This window comes from Sus scrofa, chromosome 14, assembly GCF_054392235.1.
Source record: "Sus scrofa isolate SSC_HxYL_T2T_F1_AM1 chromosome 14, Sscrofa_HxYL_maternal_Yorkshire_Landrace_v2.0, whole genome shotgun sequence".
Lineage (NCBI taxonomy): Eukaryota > Metazoa > Chordata > Mammalia > Artiodactyla > Suidae > Sus > Sus scrofa.
The window spans coordinates 158,028,953-158,047,961 of NC_139396.1; the positions used below are offsets into that span (position 1 = coordinate 158,028,953).

A 19,009-nucleotide genomic window follows, 5' to 3' on the forward strand; every position below is an offset into this window, starting at 1 on the left:
TTCTGAAAAAAGTTCCTTCCACTTGCTTCAAGCTCTGAAACATGGGAGCTCTGCCTTCCTTTGGCTCATTTTCCTTTCTTATTTCATGGCCTTATTCCCTGGACAATTAATAAAAAGAACCTCAAATTGGGTCACACCGTTGCTCATGACATTGACAATCCCCGCAGCCCAAGGTCAACAGTTTAAAAAGGCAAAGGCTTAGCTTCTTCCCCAGCTTTCGGCAAACTCCTCACAACGTGCTTTTTAATACTTTTCATAAATTATCCCCAATATGTCAGGACAGCAGCTAATTGAATTGACATATAGCAGCAATAAGCTGGTGCAAAGCAATCCAATGGCAAATTATTCAGAAAAGAAGCCCTTTTGCATGATACGTTCTTTTGGCACAAGAACGCTTGAAAATGAATTCACCTAAGGAGCCTGAAAAAAGAGCTGCTTGCAGTTCACAGGCAGAGACACTGTGCCAGGGTGGCTGACTCCTGCCCAGATGTGACCTCTTGGTTAGACACGTCTGTCCTTTCCCCTAATATTTAACTCCCAAGGACACTTGGGGGCACATTTATCATGCTGAATGCAAGATGAGACATCAAAAGGGGATGAAAGAGACAGCTGGGGGATTTTGGAAAGCACACACACACCCCACTTCTCCAAAGAGGAATGCCACTTACGGCTTTTCCCACCACAAAGGCAGTCACGGCTTAATAGTTCAGTCATCACAAAGCTGCCAAGTAAAACATTATTAGGGGTTACTTTCACTTTGACAAATCTGAAGTCAGAAAATTCTTTTCTTGTAGGGGCCTATTGTGCGTCTCTGCCGTATTCTTGGGGGTGAAGCGTACTAAGCCCATTTATCAATCTTGACAGTGGAAGTCGGGAGTTATCTGCCTTGCAAAAAGCTCCCTGGGAATTACTCTGTCTTGCTGGAAATGAGGCAGCCAGGGACAGCAGCTGCCGTCAGGCTGGATTCACCTGGGCTACAGGTCACTGTTCTCGATGCTTCTTTTGATCTCACTGCCTCACCAACAAACAGGTGCTGGGTCCGAAAGCATCCGGATTTCCCAGCTCCAAGCTCTGGAGGTGACAACGGTCCACATGCTTACTGCAGGAAAGAAACGCAAGGGATGGAGGAAGAAGGATGGACCAGTTGGGGCAGATGCTGAGAACGGCCTGGAGAGGACTCAATGATGTGGCAGGAAGAGCCAACGTCGCAGGAAACTGGGGAGGGGAAGCCATCCAGATTTCTCTGTTTAAATCGACTCGGGGGGAAAAAAAAGAGAAAACCTCACATCTTCCACAGCTGATAAATGATTAGACGGTAAAAGGGATAACTGGTTTGGGGAAATACATTGCTGACATCCTGCTTCCTACTGATTTTTTTCTGGCAGACTGAAACGGAGTTCTATTTTCTCCTGACGGTGGAAAGTGACGGATGCAGCAGGCATTCTCTATCTGAGCACAGGGCACAGAGAGGGCAGAGGAGAGTGAAAACTGGAAGGCTAAGGCTGAGCACCCCATCAGTTAAAACTTAAGCTCAGATTTAAAACCAAGCCTCAGTCTTCACATCTCTAAACTGGGAATAAAAACTAACTCACATGCCAAGGGAAAGGACAAATGGGCTTTAAACACAGATGGGAAAGTCTTGGGTTACTTTCAAAGACGTCAATTGCTAGCATTTGCATGAAAGAGACATGCATTTCTTTTTCTCACTCAGAGGTACTGTTTTGGCTTATTTCAAATTACCAACTGCCAGTGCCTTGTAGTTCTAGAGCTTAGAAACATTTTCCAATATGTACCCAAATGCATTACGTTTGCAGCCAAAATGTAGCCATCTTTCAACTGTAAAACCACAAGTACAAGTAAATTAAAGAGGATGATTCAGGCAAAGGAATCATCAAGCAGTTAAAGAGGATCCCTCGCTTGAATACACAGATGGCGTTAGAGGCTGCTTTTTCTGGAAGGGCCGGGCTGTTTCTAGCTCAACCAGAGCATGGGCTCAGGCGCGTAAACAACCAACTGAAGGACCAACACAAACCAACAAAGACGCTGTTTAGATGACTGTTACCTGTGGTTGTTCTCAATTCCTGCAACTTTTTTTCCGCATGACTTTCCCAAAGCTCCTGCGACATGAGCTCCCTGCCTCATTCTCCCGACCTTGTCCTCCACAGCCGAGGCCAGGTGCTGGGAGTGGACAGTGGTCACAGACAGACCAGGCCTGCCCTCTGTTCTCTCACAACAGAGACTCTTTATCCCAATTTCTGCTACTGGCTTGAAGAGCTTTCCCCGAAACAACCAGGAAGAAGCAGTTCGGGGCCAGTTCTACGCATTCCTGGTTCCTGTAGGAGCAAGTTCCCACGTTGTCACTGTCTCCTGGGGGGACACGAGGCCCGCTTACAGCAAGCGGGTGCAAGAGGTCTTGGCTGCGATGGGCTTTGCTCGGCCGAGTTTCAACCCCAAAGTTCTAGGGCCATCTTCAGAAAAATCTTCCGGTCTTTCACAATCATGCCTGGGAATAAAAACTTGCAATCACCTTGCACAGAATTCAGCAGTGACCGACAAGCATGCGCAGTTGGGGCAGGCGGTGGTGACCGGCCTTGTTGTCGGCAGCCTGGCAGGACTGAGGTGCAGCTCAAGGTCACCCCATTTCCGGGCTTTTGATTTCATTTCACCTGCAGGTCTGGGATGAAGAATAAAATGTTGATACCACTCTTGAGCGTGGCCCTGCGGTGGCCCTGGAGCTTGGTGGGCACCCTGGGCTCACTCACCGCAGGGTGAGTCAGATTACATCATTCCTATTTGACAGGTGAGGACACTGAGGCTCAGGGAGGTGAGACACCTCGCCACAGCCCCGCGGTTCCAGAGTCAGGACCGCAGACTGAGCTTTCTCACCTGTAGGCCTGCGTTCTTCCGGCGAACTACCCTGGGGCTCTGGGGCAGCCAGGAGGCCGCCAGCAGCAGCAGATGCCAGGAGTGAGCCCAGGGCAGGGGCCTCAGGCACGACCTGGCACAAAAGGCCTGGAGTCAGCATCCAGGAGGAGATGGGCAGCTGCCCAGGTGCCGCGTGCTCCCGCAGCCGGGTGATGGTCAAGGTGAAGCCCACGGTCCCGCGTGCTCCTCCAAGCGCACCTTCCAGCCCCTCCGGAACGTCTCTGATGCCGAGAAAAACGATGGGCGGAGCTTGGGATTGACGGAGAACACCTGCGGGCATGCGCACACCTGACGGAGGTTGGGCGCCTGATCCGGGTCTCAACGACCTTTGAGCTTCGGGCAGAAGAAACCTCCCCCACCCGGGAGGCAGCGTGCTTTCCAGGACTCTCCTGGGTCGGGTGGGAGGTACACGCTCTGTCCGGCCAAGGGCACCCAGTGCGACCCTGAGCATCCCGGCTCACACACCAGGATCGAAGCCAGGTGCAACCCACAGGGAGACCTCACCCTCGTGCCAGCTCCAGAAATGGCACGGGATGGCGACAGGACTAAACGCTCAACCCCGCGGGCCTTCCAGATGGGCCCCGGACGGGCACGTGGACCACCCGGCCGGGAGCCAATGATCAAAAACGTCGGTCGTCGGACGCGTCCACTGTTAACAGCAAACACCTGGGGCCCAGGATGGAGCCGTCTGCGCCACGTGATCATTCATGTTTTTAACACGTGAACTTTGACCTCTGTTCCTCCTCCCCAGAAACCAATTAAAGTGCCGATGTAATGTAATGTCCCAGGATTTTTCATAAAGCAGGGGACCAGCTGAGCTCTGGTCAGTTGAGAGGCGCACAGGGAGCCTCTAGGCATCACCCAAAAGTAGACCTTTCACTTCTGTGCTCTGATGGCCACTTCCTCCTGAACCCAGTCCTGAAAGGCAGGGGGCTCAGGGCAGGGGAGCAGAAGCACAGTGGGGGACCCAGCCCACCCGGCCGGGTCTTCAGCGGGCTTTCAGCTTCGAGACAGCATAGTCTCCGCGTGGGGCTCGTGGGGGTTGGGGCTCTGGCAGACACGGACAGATCCCGGGATTTATGGAGGGCAGTTTCCTCGGCCAGGGGCCTCTGCCCTCCCCTCCTGCCCCAGCAGACAGACGTGTCTGCATCATGCCAGTTGCTCCTGCCGACTCTGCAAGTTTGTAACAGGGAAGATACTTTTAATCAAACAGGAAAAAATGGTTAGGCAGATACTTCCAAGTCCCCAGTGGGGGTGGGTTCCTGCCTTGCCAAGCTCTGGGCGCTGGAGTAGCCATCAGGGCCCCTGGAACTCAAGAGCAGTGAAGACTGGCCCCCACCCCCGCAAGTGGGAATCAAAGGTGCCTTTGCTCTCCGACACCTGGTGAGGGGCCAAGGGATGGGCCAGAGGCTGTGGGCTGACAGGTGAGTCTGATGCTAACTGCGGGGCCTTGGCTGTCCTGAACCTGTTTTCTCATCTGTAAAACGGAGGTGATTATAGCGGCCCTTTCTTCTTATGACTGTGACAGTTAAATGAGAACGGAGGGGTGACAGTTCTCTGTAAACCGGAGCATGATCTATGAGGTCTCCAGGGTCTTATTTTTACAACCACTCTTTTTTTTTATATATGTTCAACATCCCCTGTCCTCCTCCTTTAGCTAAATGAAGCCAACACTTTCAGGAGAAGCCACTTCTGGAAGGACTCCATGGGTTAAAAGCAAATTGCTTCTATCACTCGGTCTCCAAGGAGCCAAAAAAAAAAAAAAAAAAAAGGTTATTGACAGCTTCCTATTAACCTGTGGTTTCACAGTCCTTATTTTTTATTGTTTTTGTTTTTCTGTTTATTTTATTGGACTTATTCATGTGAGTTATTATAACTAGATGGTGTGGAATATACAATGAATGAAAATGGCAAATGCTACAGTCTAGAAGACAACAGTCTCAGAATCGTCTCCCCAGAAGTTTAGCCATTACATGGAAGGTGAAGTGTGGTTTTATCCTGCACATGTCTGATTGTGCTGGAATCACCATCCTTCCGTCCATCCGCCCGCCCACCCACCATCATCTATCCATCGCTATCAGCCCACTCAGTCATGCGCCCATCCATCCATTCATCTCCACACCCATCATCCTTCCATCCATCCTCCATCTCCCCACCCATCCATCCTCCTTCCAGCCATCTATCCACCGCGTCAAGAATATTCATTGAAAGCTACTATGTGCCGGACACTGCTGTAGGTGCTGGAGATTCAGCAATGAAAAAAACAGACAAAATTCCTGTTCCAGTGGAGCTGGGTGGGTCTTTCTGGATGTTGTTGGCTACAGAGAGGCTTTTACCCTTGATCTCACCCTGCGGTCTCCCTGCCACTTGTCCTGGAGAGAGGAGGAAGCCGTGTGTGTGTGTGTGTGTGTGTGTGTGTGTGTGTGTGTGTGTGTGTGTAAGGGGGGAGGGATTGGCAGAATTTCAGCAGCAATGTTTTCACACATGTTCTACCACAAATAAAATGCTGGATTAATGAGCAATGACAGGAAATAATTCTCTGCTGTTGTAGCATAAGTTGAAGGAGATTTGCAGAACTAAATGGCTTAAAAATGGGCCAGCTTTCCTGTTTCCCAGAAGTCACACAGGGACAAGGCTCTGTACTAAGAAGGCTTCAGTTCTTACATGAAGCCCAGACATGGCAAACACAGCCAAGCTGACCCCCGGGGGCGAGATGGCACAGCTACTCATGTCTCAGCCTCCGTCCACATCCCAGAGCTCCCTCGAAGCCTGTGGTTGGGAACTGAGCCCATCTTTCTCTGACTGGTACCCAGGATGGCTGCCTTTCTCCTCTTCCCAAGCTTTATAGCTGCTGCACATTCTTATCTGCAATATGTTATTTGTGATAAGTATAGGAAGGTGGCAAGTCAGGGGCCTCGGTCCTGGTGACTCAGCCTTACATCCTGGGGCTTCCATCTGGGTAGTTTATGCAATTCATTTAACTTTTTTTTTCTTTGTTTTTATGGCTGCATCTAAGGCATATGGAAATTCCCAGGCTAGGGGTTGAATCAGAGCTGCAGATGAAGCCTACACAATAGCAACACCAGATCCGTTGCAACACCAGATCTGAGCCTCATCTGCATCCTATGCTGCAGCCTGCAGCAATGCTGGATTCTTAAGCCACTGAGCGAGGCCTGGGATCGAACCTGTATCCTCAAGGATACTATGTCAGGTCCTTAGTCCACTGAGCCACAACAGGAACTCATTTAACTTTCTGAGTTCCAGCTCTTTCATCTCTAAAATGGGTATAACCACACCCATCTCACACCACTGATGAATGAGGACATGGCTGGTGCAGCCTCTAGGACCAAAGTCAAGTTTGCCTCCATTCATTTCCCCCAAACTGGATTTTCAAGAGCGCTGGCTGTGCAGATGGGTCTCCTTTGCTTGACCTCTGTGCTGTGCCCAGCTTGAGAGCAGAGCGCTTTCTGCCATGCCCTCGGGCACTGACTTTTACCCTCCCAACACTGCATTAACGGCAGACAAATGCCTTTATTCTCCAGGGAGCAATATCGAATTCCACGGAGAGGAAATGAGACCAGGTTGGGCACTGACGGGTCCTCTTGACCTGCTGTCAGGAGCATCTCCTGCCTGTTCATTTCTCCTCGTGATCACGTCGCGAAGGAGCCACTCAATTACTCTGGCTGGATAATTACATTGATTCTGATCGGGAATGTTTTAAAGTTCCTCAAGTTCCTCATTATGTTACTGTTTCTTTTCTCTCTCTCTTTTTAAAATTACTTCTTGGATAAAACGCTCAATTTTTTCCCTTGCACTTTGAAAAAGGAAGTGAAAGCTTTCTTCAACTTTCTCTCTCTCTCTCTTTTTTTTTTTTTTTTTTTTTTTTTGTCTTTTGTCTTTTTAGGGCTGTACCCACGGTATATGGAGGTTCCCAGGCCAGGGGCAAATTGGAGCTACAGCTGCCAGCCTACACCACAGCCACAGCAATGCAGGATCCAAGCCGAGTCTGTGACCTACACCACAGCTCACGGCAACACCAGATCCTTAACCCACTGAGCGAGGCCAGGGATCGAACCTGCAGCCTCATGGATGCCAGTATCCAGCCTTAACTGCTGAGCCATGGGATGGGAACTCCTTAAACTTTTCATTGAGAAATGAAAACCACCTTCCATTGAAGAGCTGACAGGGGGAGATATTTCCTTCAATCCCATCTTCGTGAAATCCCTTTATGATAAGTGTATTTCGTGACCTCAGCTAGAACCTCAGACTTCAAAAGGGGGTGAGTTTTAATTATGTACATTCAGCACTGACTTTTCAAGCAAGCAAGTTCTTCAAAGGGTATATGGACTTTGCAAATACAACGGAATTCTCTCCACTCCTACCACATCTGAAACTCGGGAATTTTTCACTGAAAACAAGGGTCAATTTTAGTTTCTGAAATCACATTTTCAGACAGAGAGGTTGCCTCAAAAATAAATCCAGTTTTCCTGTAACATGAGCTAGGAATTCTCGAGGAGAGTCTCCTAACCCTATTTAATTCTTCAAGGATTGATTCAGACTGGACTTGCTTCCAGAATGTTCCCTGTCCACACCCCTTCCAACCTCTGCTCCTTTTTTCACAATGAATTGTTGGCCATTTTTTTTAAAGGTGTGAAATACTATGACGGTAATGTTTAAAACTTTCTCCTTATCATTTAGAGGCACAACTGAAACACTTACAGATGGTATGTTATGACATCCAGGACTACATAGATAGGTTAGATTAGGGGCAGTAAGCCCCATGGCACCCCAAAACATCCCCTATCAGAGCCCTGAGCTTCCAGTCTGCAATCACCAGCTTACTAGCCTGCCAGCCCCACCTCAATACAGGCAACCCTGAGGTCAAGGTTTCTGCCTCTGAGTCTGTGGCCCCACTCTGCTTCTCAGGGTCTGCACCCAGGTACCCAGCAAAGACTAATGGTGTGAACGAGTGATTTTGCTATGATTGGCTCCGTTTCTCGCAGCCGGCTGGTCCTGAGATGGAGGCAGGGCCTGTGTCCTCTCAGCTTTCAGGAGAGAAGGTTGAATTTGGGCGCAGGCCATCCAGATGTGCACCCTGTCCAGGCAGCTTCCTAGCAAGGAGGTATGCAGTGAATGTTTCCTGACCTGAATTAAACAGAATCAAAGGAGCCAATCATCCATACATCAGAGAAAGTGGAATGGCAGAGCTTTCACCCTAAATGCGGTTATCTGACCTAGGGGTAGATATTATTCCTGCACGCCCAACCCGGGCTTAATGTAAGTCGTCTACACCCCTGGCGAGTAAGCACCATCCCTCATTTGCTTATTTTCTCAGCCCACATCATCCCAGGCGCTCGACGGGCTGCCCTCCTTGCTGGCGGCCGGGGAGCACATTCTTGGCTGGAGAGCCGTTTGCCAGCCTGGATTAAACAAAATCCAAACAGCCCCAAACCCCAACTCTTAGCATCAGCATGAAAACTACAGCCGGCAATCCTTCCTAGACACACACACACACACACACACACACACACACACACAGAGTGGGGAAGTGCCCTCTGAAGGCGAGCCCTTACGAAATGCTCACAGCAGTAAAAGCAAAGTGAAATCCCACACGGGAAAGAAGCTTGGACATCTAGTCTGCGAGGCTGGAGAGGTGAGTGTGTGAGGGTGTGACCTGGTACACGCCGTCCTTCTGAATGGACTCCAAATGCCTATTTATTATACCAACATAAAACTAGAGTTCATATACTATTGCTTTTTTTAAAAGAAGAAGTCCCCTCCCTAACCACCCCTCCCCCCCCCCTTTTTTTTACAGTAAACCCCTTCATTTGGCAAACTATAATAGCTCAGATGCTACCTGATCTTTTTAAAAGTGAAGAAGTCTTAAAAGACAAATCAGATCATATTACTGCCCTGCCTTAAACCTCTCAGTGACATCTCACTGCCCTGGAGACAAAACCAAGTTCCCGCCACGGCCCACCGGGCTTGGCTCGCGCTGGCCCCTCCCTTTGCTCCAGCAGCATCAGCACCACGTCCCCCAGCCCCACAAGCCACTGGCTTCCAGTCGGCACTGCTTCCCTCCTCAGAGCCATTGCACACGGGGTCCCCTCCGCCCAAGCCCACCTGTGCGGGTTCTCCACCCCCTCTTCCCTGTGGTCTGGGCTCAGAGGTCAGCTCCACGGCGAGGTCTTCCCCCAACCACTCATCGATGTCCAGTCCCCTCCCTCTGCCTAGGCCTCCTCTCAATCCCTTTCTCCCACTTCCTTCATTGCACGCCCTCTAACCTTTTTAATTTACTCTTTTTCAAGACGGTCTTCCCCCTAAGAATGCAAGTGCCAAGAGGGCGAGAAAAGCGTCTGTCCTGTTCACGGCTATAATAACCGCAAGGTCTGTCAACGTGCACGCTACGCTTTGGGAGCTGAGTTGCTGGGTGTTTCAGATTCAGCCCCATCCCCTTGTGAGATGACTCCACGACTCCAGCTCTCCTTGTAAGAGAAGATTTCCCACAAAAAATCAAAGGAAGCACGGAGGGTAATTTTTGAGTGCGAATGCTGCTTTTCTTTTCTAGTCCAGGGAGAGATATTTACTATTATTCTAAATATCCTTTTCCCGAAGGGCTCAAATGATTCACATTTTTTCTTCCCCCCATAAATGTGGCCCACTTAGTCCTCAGCCTCTTCAGACCAAAGGCTCCAAGAGACTCCTTAATGGATGGACTCAACTGAGTTTAAACTCCCACACGAACCTCCAGATCCTGCTTTTGCCAAAGAGTCATTTCCAAGACAGGTCTTCATGTTAACTATCCAAAGACATAAAACACACTCTCTCACATACACGCAAAGGTTTGCAGTAATTAATGATACCCCCACAAGGAAACCCCCGCCAATGATTCCTGTAAGACGCAGCTGAAATCATGACACCATGTTTAAAAGAACTCTGGCCAGTCCCTGTATTTTCAGGCTTTTGGGTCCAATTTGTCAATGATGACAGTTGGTGAAATTTCAGAGTTAGGATTTTGGAAAGTTTTGATAAAGCATAAACAAGGGATGTGAAGAAAAAAATTCTTTTTTCTTTCTTTCTCTCCCTTTAAACCATGCATAATCCTTGGTTCTTTGGGATGCTGGGAGACGTTCGTATCATTCAAGCAGTCGCTGACTCATCTCTTTGAAAGTTGCTTTGGGGGCTAAGACTTAATTCACATTTTTAACATTCGACACTCACGTCTGAATCAGCAGTGGGGAGGAAGTCGGGAGGAGGTTGGGTGTTTGGAGGTGGGCCAGTTTAAAACGAGCCAGTTACCCAGAAACCGTGGGCGTGTTATATGGCACTAGAAGTGCTTCACAGCAACTAGCAGGAGTTCTGGAAAAAAAAGAAAAAGCCTTTAACGTTTCAAAGGTTCCAATGCTTCTGGGAGCTAAAAAATAATAATAATAATAATACCACCGTCTATTTGTGGAGTGACATGCTATTTACGAAGACATCTGATCTCATTTAATTCTCTCTCCCACGCTCATGGGGACCCTATGAGGTAAGAGAATGACCGCGTTGAGATAATTCTGGAGATTAAAAGCAGCCTGGAAACTCTGCAATGGGTGATGGATGACTGAGTGGCCTGGACAGCTCGACCTCCCCCTTAGCTGTGGGCTTTTGTGATTAATTCACCCACTAGCTTAGGAAGTTTCTTTCCATCGGAGAAAATTAAAAACACCACTCTCTGGACAGGAATGTGGGATCATAAATGAGAACCAAATAGAAAAGATTTACGCAAAAGCACAAGCTCAGCAAAAGAGAAAACTTAGAAATCGCTAATAAGGTATAAATCAAGGAAAGGCTATTAGCAAACCCCAGGTAAGAAAAAAAAAAAAATCGTTTAAAATGATTTGCTGCGCTCTTAGCAATACCATTTCTACCTATGATTTTGGAAAATCTCCAGGGTAATGTGGCTTGTATCCTTAAACACTGCCATGAAGAGTTTCCAATTTGAAGGGTTTTACACAAAATTACAGACAGGACCAGAAAGTAATGTCTTGCTTTTGTGTCTCCAGAATCATAGAATTTTTAGAGGTGTAGGCTTTCCTCATCTGTGCATGCATTGCCCGCAACAACAAACACAGGTGTCAAAAGTGTTAAGATGGGTGAACAGACAAGCGAAAGAGAGGGTGGTGGACGAGTGGGTGGGTGGATGGATGGATGGATGGATGGATGGATGGATGGAATGATGAAAAGATGGACAAACAGTTGGACGGATGGGTGGATAGATGGATAGAATGAATCAATTCATAGATGAGGGAAGGAAGGAAGGGAGGGAAGGAGGAAAGATAGATAAAGACTAATTCCTTGTACTGATAAAAAAATAAAGGCCAGAGGAGTTACCAGTGTGTCTGTATTACCAGAGACACGTAGAATCAGGATTGAGGCTACTAGGGCTCTTCCAGTGTTTCTGCCGAGTGTTTCCAGCCTAGAGTTTCCTCTCTTCCACCTGCCTCGTTCATCAAGAGTTCTGAAATGCTTACCATGCAGATGGACAAAGTAGTCTTAGTTATCGGGAACCACTTTTTGAGGCCTACAGGCTGGTGAGCTTGTGCCCATTGTGCCTACTTGACAATCAGAGAGAGGACGCACAGAGGGACTTTTCTGTGGCCCCTTTGAGCTCGTCAAGAACGAGAAAAGGATGAAGACCGCTCAGCTTCTCGTCAACTTCCTGCCAACCTCATGCTCCTGAGACTCACACGGCGAGCTGGCCGGTGACGCCGGGCTCTACCTGGGCCGGTGGCGTATCGGAAACAGAGGACTCCCGCCGGCCCTGTACTAACCTCACCCTTTAAGAGGGAATTCTTTGCCCCAAGTAACGAGTTATTCTGCCCCGGCCTGGGGAGTTTGAAAGACACGGAGCGCCCCGCTTCTCGGAGCCACCTGCCTTCCTCTGGAAGAGCTCCCGCTGAGTATCTAGACTTGCCACGCTCTGCTTCCTGGTGGTGCCGGCCTAAGACGCTTTCACTTGCGGCTCAGGGCTGTGGCCTCTGCCTTCAGACTTGGCGCGTTCCTCCACCAGGTCTTGACGACTCCCTTGAGCTGTGCTTAAGACAGAGCCACGGGCAAAGACGAGGCACACCTGAAATCTTCATGCTAAGGGGCAACGGACAGGAGAAGCAGTACCTTGACGTGCTAAGATGCCTCACCCACCACTCACGTGAAAGGACGATGCCCACGACGCATCGTCCTTTCTGTCCCACAGGCCATTTGAAAGGAGGCCCAAGAGCCTACTGCTGGTAAAAGCCTAACCACATTCTGTAACAATCCGGCCCCCTCCCGGGTCTTTTAAACCGCCTCACACCAGGGCTGCCCCCTCGCCTGCCGGCTGCCAGTCAGCACCTGCATCATGAGCCCAACGTTTCCTTTCATCAAACCCAGCGAGCAGGCTTGGCCTCGGGAGTGCCATAAAGATAAGCACTGAGAGGGTCTCAAGGTTTAAAAAAAAGAAGCTGGCATCATAACAAGTGCGTGTTTTCCTTCACTAATGAAAACCTTCCGACGTCAGCACAACGTTTTTGTTGGGGGTGGGCCCTTGGAAGTACCGGAACGCATCAGAATCTGTAACCACTCCACGTTGCATCTACCTCCACCCCCTTCGAATGGCCCCATAATGAATCCGTCTTCCTTTTTTTCTGGGGGAACCAAGTCTAGAGTTTCAGAAAGGTGTTACATGAGGCAGAATGAGATGATCTATCGAAAAGGAAAAGTCACTTCCTCTAAACTTTAAGATTGGATAAAGGGGTGTGGTGTCAGAAGCGAGGACACCACAAGTCCTCAAACCACTAACACATTTCAGATCCGCCCTGGGGCCAACCCGGAAGGAAGACGCCCCTCGCCACATGCCACTCATCCAGCCTCGCCCCCTCTGCCCGGTGGCCTTACCAGGCCCAGATGGAGCTGGAGGTGCAAATTAAAACCAGGCGTGATGGTAATTTGCGATTTCTAAACAAAGAGCATCCGAGCCCACCACTTCCCAGCAGAGAGCTTGGGCCTCGTGCCATATGTACTGCAACCTGGGTGACCCTCTCAGATTGGCACCGACCATGGAATTTTTTCTGGAAGCTTCCATGGGTGCTCTGGCCAGAAAACCGGGGCGCTCTCTGCTCAGCTGTTTCCCAGCACACATTTCAAGTTGCAGCCCGCCTCTAAGAGCAGCTGGAAGCATGGGTACTTGCCCGGTTGAAGGGTTCATGATGCAACCTCCTTTGTCAGCAGCCGTTTTGCAGCTACAGCCCCTCTCCAGTGTGTCATGGTTCATCCCGAAATTGTGGCCCAGCTCATGTGCCAGCGTCACGGCCGCGCCTAGGGGACTGTCTGAATGGTCCTCAAAGAAAACACAAGGGCACAATGTATAGTTCACATCTTTGGGGCTCTTTCCCAGTCCCCCCTCATCCCAGTGTCCCAGCCCTGCCCCCAGGCAGTTCTCCTTCATTAACATTTAATGGGATCCCATCTCCTATAAGGACCCAAGATAGAGCCCCATTATTCAGTTCAAACTTAAAAAAGATTCAACCTATCCTATTAAACCAATTTCGGGTCCCCTCAGCCGAGGAATGAATTCTTCACGAACAAGCGTGGATTCCTTGTGTCTGCATGAAATAATCGAGGCAGTCATATCCTGCCCGCTTCCTACAACTCTCACCAGACCCCATTTCACTGAATAGAGCAAAAAGTGGTCCTGCATCACAGGAAGAAGCAGTTCGTGCCTTCATGGGTAACACAAGTACCACTTTAGCCTTGATATCAAGTCGGTAGGGGGAGGGCACTTTGTACATTAAACAAGATCTGAGCCATTGTGCCTGTTCCTTCCTGTCCGCTTGGTAGGGAAGGGTACTTGGAAAGTTTACAACAGTTCACCATAAAAGCTAACCCCATAGTGTCATCTGCCTGAAGGCTCATTGAATTAAGACCGTAATCCAGTTCCGCCTCACCCTTGATTCGTCAGGTAGCCTTGGGAAAGGGATGGAGTCATTCTGACCCTCTGCCTTTGGTGGCTGGGAGTTCACGGGACCTTTTGCTTGGGTTTGGAAGGTAGGTTCTCCATCCCGCAAGCGCTGCTTGGCCGCTCCTAACTTAGTGCAGGACATGCATGGCTTGGCTCAATGGATATTAGAGGTTACCTTTGAAAATGTTGTCACTCGACTTTCACAAACCAGCGAATGTGATCTGCAGAAATCACACCATGGCTGGTGTTTCTGAAAGGGCTTGTACATCAAGGTATAATGAAAGTGACTTAGTTGAATCCTGCTTTGTGCTACCCAGGAAAGAGGTAACAGATTCCCAAGGGGCTTCCAGGAAACAGGGACATGGTGCTTTAGAGAGAGCATCCTTCCTGACGCAGACAACCTTTGGGAGGCCTCTACATTACAGGTGTGTTCATCTACCGTTGCGTAGGTTTGCTGGTGGTAACGGTGGTAGCTGCTGTTCTTCCTGGCCCTTGGTCTAAGAAAGGCGTGGTATGTCAAGAAACCGAGTTATACTTAGAAGAGATGAAATTCCTAATTAATCACTTTGTTTAGATTCCACAGTTTCCTGTTGTAGGAAACTTCACAAATATGTTAGAGGAAATCAATTTTCTTCAATCTGAGAATTCAGAGGGCTGGATTTAGCATGCCTTGGCACAAAATTCAAGGAATGCATCCTTAAAAAGTGACTCTTCATCAGATTCTTTCGTATCCCTGAATATCTTGGTTTTGTTTTTAATTGCCAAACTGTTTTACATTCTTTCACGCACAGGTGATTATAAACAGACTGTCTCTTAAGAGGCTGATAAACAGTTGATATTTCTAATAAGACAAAAACTTCTTTACTCCAGCATTATCTCAAACCAAGACTATTTCAGTCCAGTGGGATACAAAGGCACGGCTTTAAGTTATTACAATGCATGATTTGCTCGATCTTAGAAAAACAGAGAGACAGTCCCAGAATGCATGTTTCCAACGTGATCAGGATTTCTGCTCCCTTGCTGTAGGATTTCCTTCCTCGTAGGGTTGTGAGTCCTTGAAAGAGGCAAGGTCACAGGTAACACCCAGAGTTTAACGTCGGAGACACCACAGGAGAAAGTCAGGAAGTTTTAGATCTGGTCAAGATATGGAGCTTGTTTTTCTCGTGAATTTTAGAGGCATTAAAGGAGCTGTGGACTTCCAACCCCCTCGATGCTTCACTTCCACGTGGAGCAAACAAAGAGTGTGCCTAGGAGAGGTCTTCCCTGCTGCCAAGCGCATCCACCAGACCGCCTGTTAGGGACCCTCAGTCTTGACTTGCTTTCCTACAGCAGGGCATTTATCTGCTTATATCGCCCTCATTCATTTTCATCCATTAAAAAAAAAAATAGGCTTTCTGGTCTGCTTTGAAAGAAGGAATCTCGATCGAATGATTGTATGGAAACAGAATAAAGGATGTGATCTTGGGAAAGCCGTTTAATAGGGTCAGATCAGTAGAACATTTCAACACTCCCCAGCGACAGGACCTGCCAGGCTTATCAGGGGTTCAGTTTCAGCTCTAAAAACTACGCCGGTTTTAAGTGGCAACCTCAGTAGCAACCGACCGTGGAACCGTGAAACAGAAAATGAATCCCTCTTAAAACTTTACAGGCTGCCCTATAAAAATACAGTTGGGATCTGACTTGAAATTAACCTGGCATCAATGAAAACCAAACTTTCCAGTGATTTCCAAGGTGGAGATCACAGACAGGGCTTCCCGCTTCCAAGGAAACCAGAGGGAGCCCATCTGAGCCAGAGGTCCACTGCGTTGGTGCGATCCCTCCAAACAGGCACCCCAGCCTCCGTATTTAGTGCATATTCATGTTCATTATCAATGCAAACGAAGAGAAGAGGAAAATATTCCTGGGAGATGTTCACTAAGATGAGGTTGGGCAGTAGGTGGAGAGAAAATAAAAGTCAGCAGAACATGACCCGTTCAGTCCTTTAGGACAACAGAATATTCACCAACGTTCTGTTTGAAAAAATGTGGAGGAATTCACGGTTTCTTGGAAGGGCAAGGTTCTGTTTGTTTAACAGAGATGGCGGAATGGTGTCCAAAGATACTCCCTGTCTGAGGGCTGGTGCAAAGGGGACACTCCATTTTCCCAGCAGACACAGCAAGAGCAAGGGGTGAAAAAACCTTTTTTTTTTTTTAAATTATCTGATGAAGGGGAGCCTATTAAAGCTACTTCCCTCTTAAATTCATCACAACAAGTCTCAGAGATTCCGCCCATTTTATTTCCCTTTACAAACACAGGTAGCCCTTACATGACCAAAAAATCCTTATACAGCAGTAAACCCAGGTCTCTGCCTTCCAAGAATAAGGTTATTACAAAGGCAAGTTGGACACGGGCCAGGAGGTATGCATGTCAAGCACCTGAGGTGGGAAATGGTTAAAAACCTCAGTCTTGGAGCTACTGGGCCTGGAGGCAGCACCCTCAGCAAACCATTCGCACGATAATGTTGGCTGAGACCCTGGTCCCTCCAGGAAGCTGAGTGATGAGGGGCAACCCCAGTGCCCTGACTCATCCCAATGCTGGGAGGCATTCCTGGATGCAAATGCTTTGCCCCAAATCCAAGCGGAAACCTTTTCTCCGTAAAAGGTGTAGACAGGCTTCCATGGAGCTGTTTTTCCACCTACCTTTCCTGTGCACAGCTTCCTGTGTGCTATAAACCGTCCCGGGAATACTGTCGGCTACGGAAGCTCATATGCAGCAGTTAGAAAAGAGGGTAGGATTATATTAACAAGAAGGACCTAAATTTACAACTTCTGATCCAAGTAGAGATTTCCTGAGAAATCATCAGATTTCCTGGCAAATAGGTGTGGACATTGCTGCTGGCTTCTCGGTGCTTCTCACTTACCATAACGATCCCCCCCGACTGTTCTGCTGTGCACATGCTCATGATGGGTGCCATGCCAATGGTGGTCCCTTGAAAATAAACTCCACTGGAAAACCAAAGAAAGGGCATTCTTAAATTAATAGAGAATAAAGACAGTTCCTAATATGGGCAATTCTGTGGGACATTCTTGCATTCCAATAGGAACTATGAAAGCACAGGCAAAGAGGAAGAGAGCTGCGTGAGAGTAGGCTGACAGGTGATTTTTATCTCAGGTTCTTCTAAACTTTATTTTCCAGGTGCATCCCCTAATCCTTTTTTCAAGACTCAAGACAACAACCACTTGTAACTTGTATATTTATAGGACGTATCTCGTCTATTTCCTAATGAACTGGGGGGAGCTGCTCCTTTTAAACCATCGCTGCTGATGGAAGGGCTAGAAAGAGTCACAGAGAATCACTGTCGACAAATGAAGTGCGTTCAATGCTTTACTAGGTTTTCTGTTGCAGCTGAACTTTGCTTCCCTTGGTAACATTACGATTAGGTCAGAAACCCAACTCTTCCAAAATGTCCTGCTAATGCAGCCTGAAAAAGTGAAATTGGCAAGAAAATGACTGATCCTCTGGCTTCAGTGAGGAAGTAAGCACTCACAAAGCCTCGGCACCCCAGGAGGAAGCTTCTGGAAGGGGACCTCGGGGCTTAGGAGCAGGTTTTCTCATACATGGGATCTTAATCAATGAATCTAATGCCATCAAGGTCTGTTTAGTGCAACACTGTTAATTCCAACCTCATGCATTAAAAATGAAACACTGCGGGAGTGCCCGTCGTGGTGCAATGGTTAATGAATCCAACTAGGAACCATGAGGTTGAGGGTTTGATCCCTGGCCTCGCTCCGTGGATTAAGGATCTGGTGTTGCCCTGAGCTGTGGTGTAGGTCGCAGATGCGGCTTGGATCTGGCGTTGCTGTGGCTCTGGTGTAGGCCAGTGGCTACAGCTCCGATTCGACCCCTACCCTGGGAACCTCCATATGCTGTGGGTGCGGCCCTAGAAAAGGCAAAAAGACAAAACAAAACAAAACAAAACAAATTAAATGCTGTATTCGCTGAATCTCCTTTAAAGGAAACGCAAGACTTACCCGTGTTTTCTTGCCATGTACATACATAGATTTTACACATATTATTTGAAAAGTTATATATTTAGGCAGTGCTCAATTGAATGAAATGGGAGAAGTGTATATAAAATATAACCTCAGGAGTTCCCATGGTGGCTTAGCTGTAACGAACCTGACTAGGAACCATGAGGACTCGGGTTCAATCCCTGGCCCTGCTCTTGGGTTATGGATCCAGTGTTGCCAAGAGCTGTTGTGTAGGTCACAGACGTGGCTCGGATTTTGTGTTGCTACTGCTGTGGCTGTGGTGCAGGCAGGCAGCTGTAGCTCCGATTGGACCCCTAGCCTGGGAGCCTCCATATGCCTCAGGTGCGACCCTAAAAAGCATATAAGTAAATAAATAAAATATAACCTCATCTATGTATGTACGTATGTGTCCATCCCTCTATCCGTCTATCCATCCATCCTATTACACGCATACCAACAATGGCAGGGATTGCAGCTTTTATACGGACACATCTACAGAGACCATTCTAACAGATACAATTTTATATATGTATATGTCAATAATAAGGTTATATAAGAGGCTAATTTATTTCCAGATGTTCAAGTTGGACAGGCTCCATCTGGGAGAAAAACAAATCAAAACAAAATACTCTGACTCTACTTTTAGTAGTTCAGGATTAATCAATGCATAAAATATGAAGCAACCACAAATATCCAGGGCGGGGGCGAACAGAAAGCAACCCTGTGAAATGGCCAAAGCAAATTATCAGGGAACGCCAACAGCCTCGTTTCAGATGCCGGCCTTTCCTAAAGGGAGGATGGGGAAGAGTTTTCAGCTTCTCACAAATGTTCAGTAAACTAGACCTAGTTCCACCGGGAAAGTGCCTCTGACCCCAAAGTATTCAATTCAGTGGCACGGGCAAGTGAGCACATAAAGACGGCACACACTGTTTAAGGATTTTAATAAAAGGCCCTCACTTGGGAGTTTCCTGGTGGAAAGAATCTGACTAGGAACCATGAGGATGCGGGTTCAATCCCTGGCCTCACTCAGTGGGTTAAGGATCTGGCGTTGCCGTGAGCTGTGGTGTGGATTGCAGACACGGCTCAGATCTGGCGT

General features: G+C 48.2%; 1 protein-coding gene across 8 annotated transcripts in view; it reads right to left on the minus strand.

Moving 5' to 3' along the window:
* Nucleotides 1-19,009, minus strand: part of ADAM12 (ADAM metallopeptidase domain 12) — a 380,482-nt gene that overhangs the window by 79,918 nt on the left and 281,555 nt on the right. For 5 of the 8 annotated variants that reach the window (XR_014827150.1, XM_084995853.1, XM_021072593.2 and 2 more), the window contains exons 10-11: nt 16,803-16,887; nt 13,134-13,282 (exon numbers count right to left, since the gene is read on the minus strand). Coding sequence is in view for 5 of the 8 variants with exons in the window: in XM_084995853.1 (XP_084851979.1) it covers nt 13,134-13,282; nt 16,803-16,887 (234 nt within the window). In the remaining 3 variants the exon portion in view is untranslated. Of the gene's footprint in view, nt 1-2,062; nt 2,675-2,886; nt 3,152-9,849; nt 10,285-11,315; nt 13,283-16,802; nt 16,888-19,009 lie in introns of those variants that run through there. The other 3 variants (XR_014827151.1, XM_084995854.1, XM_084995855.1) reach the window with 3 other exon arrangements.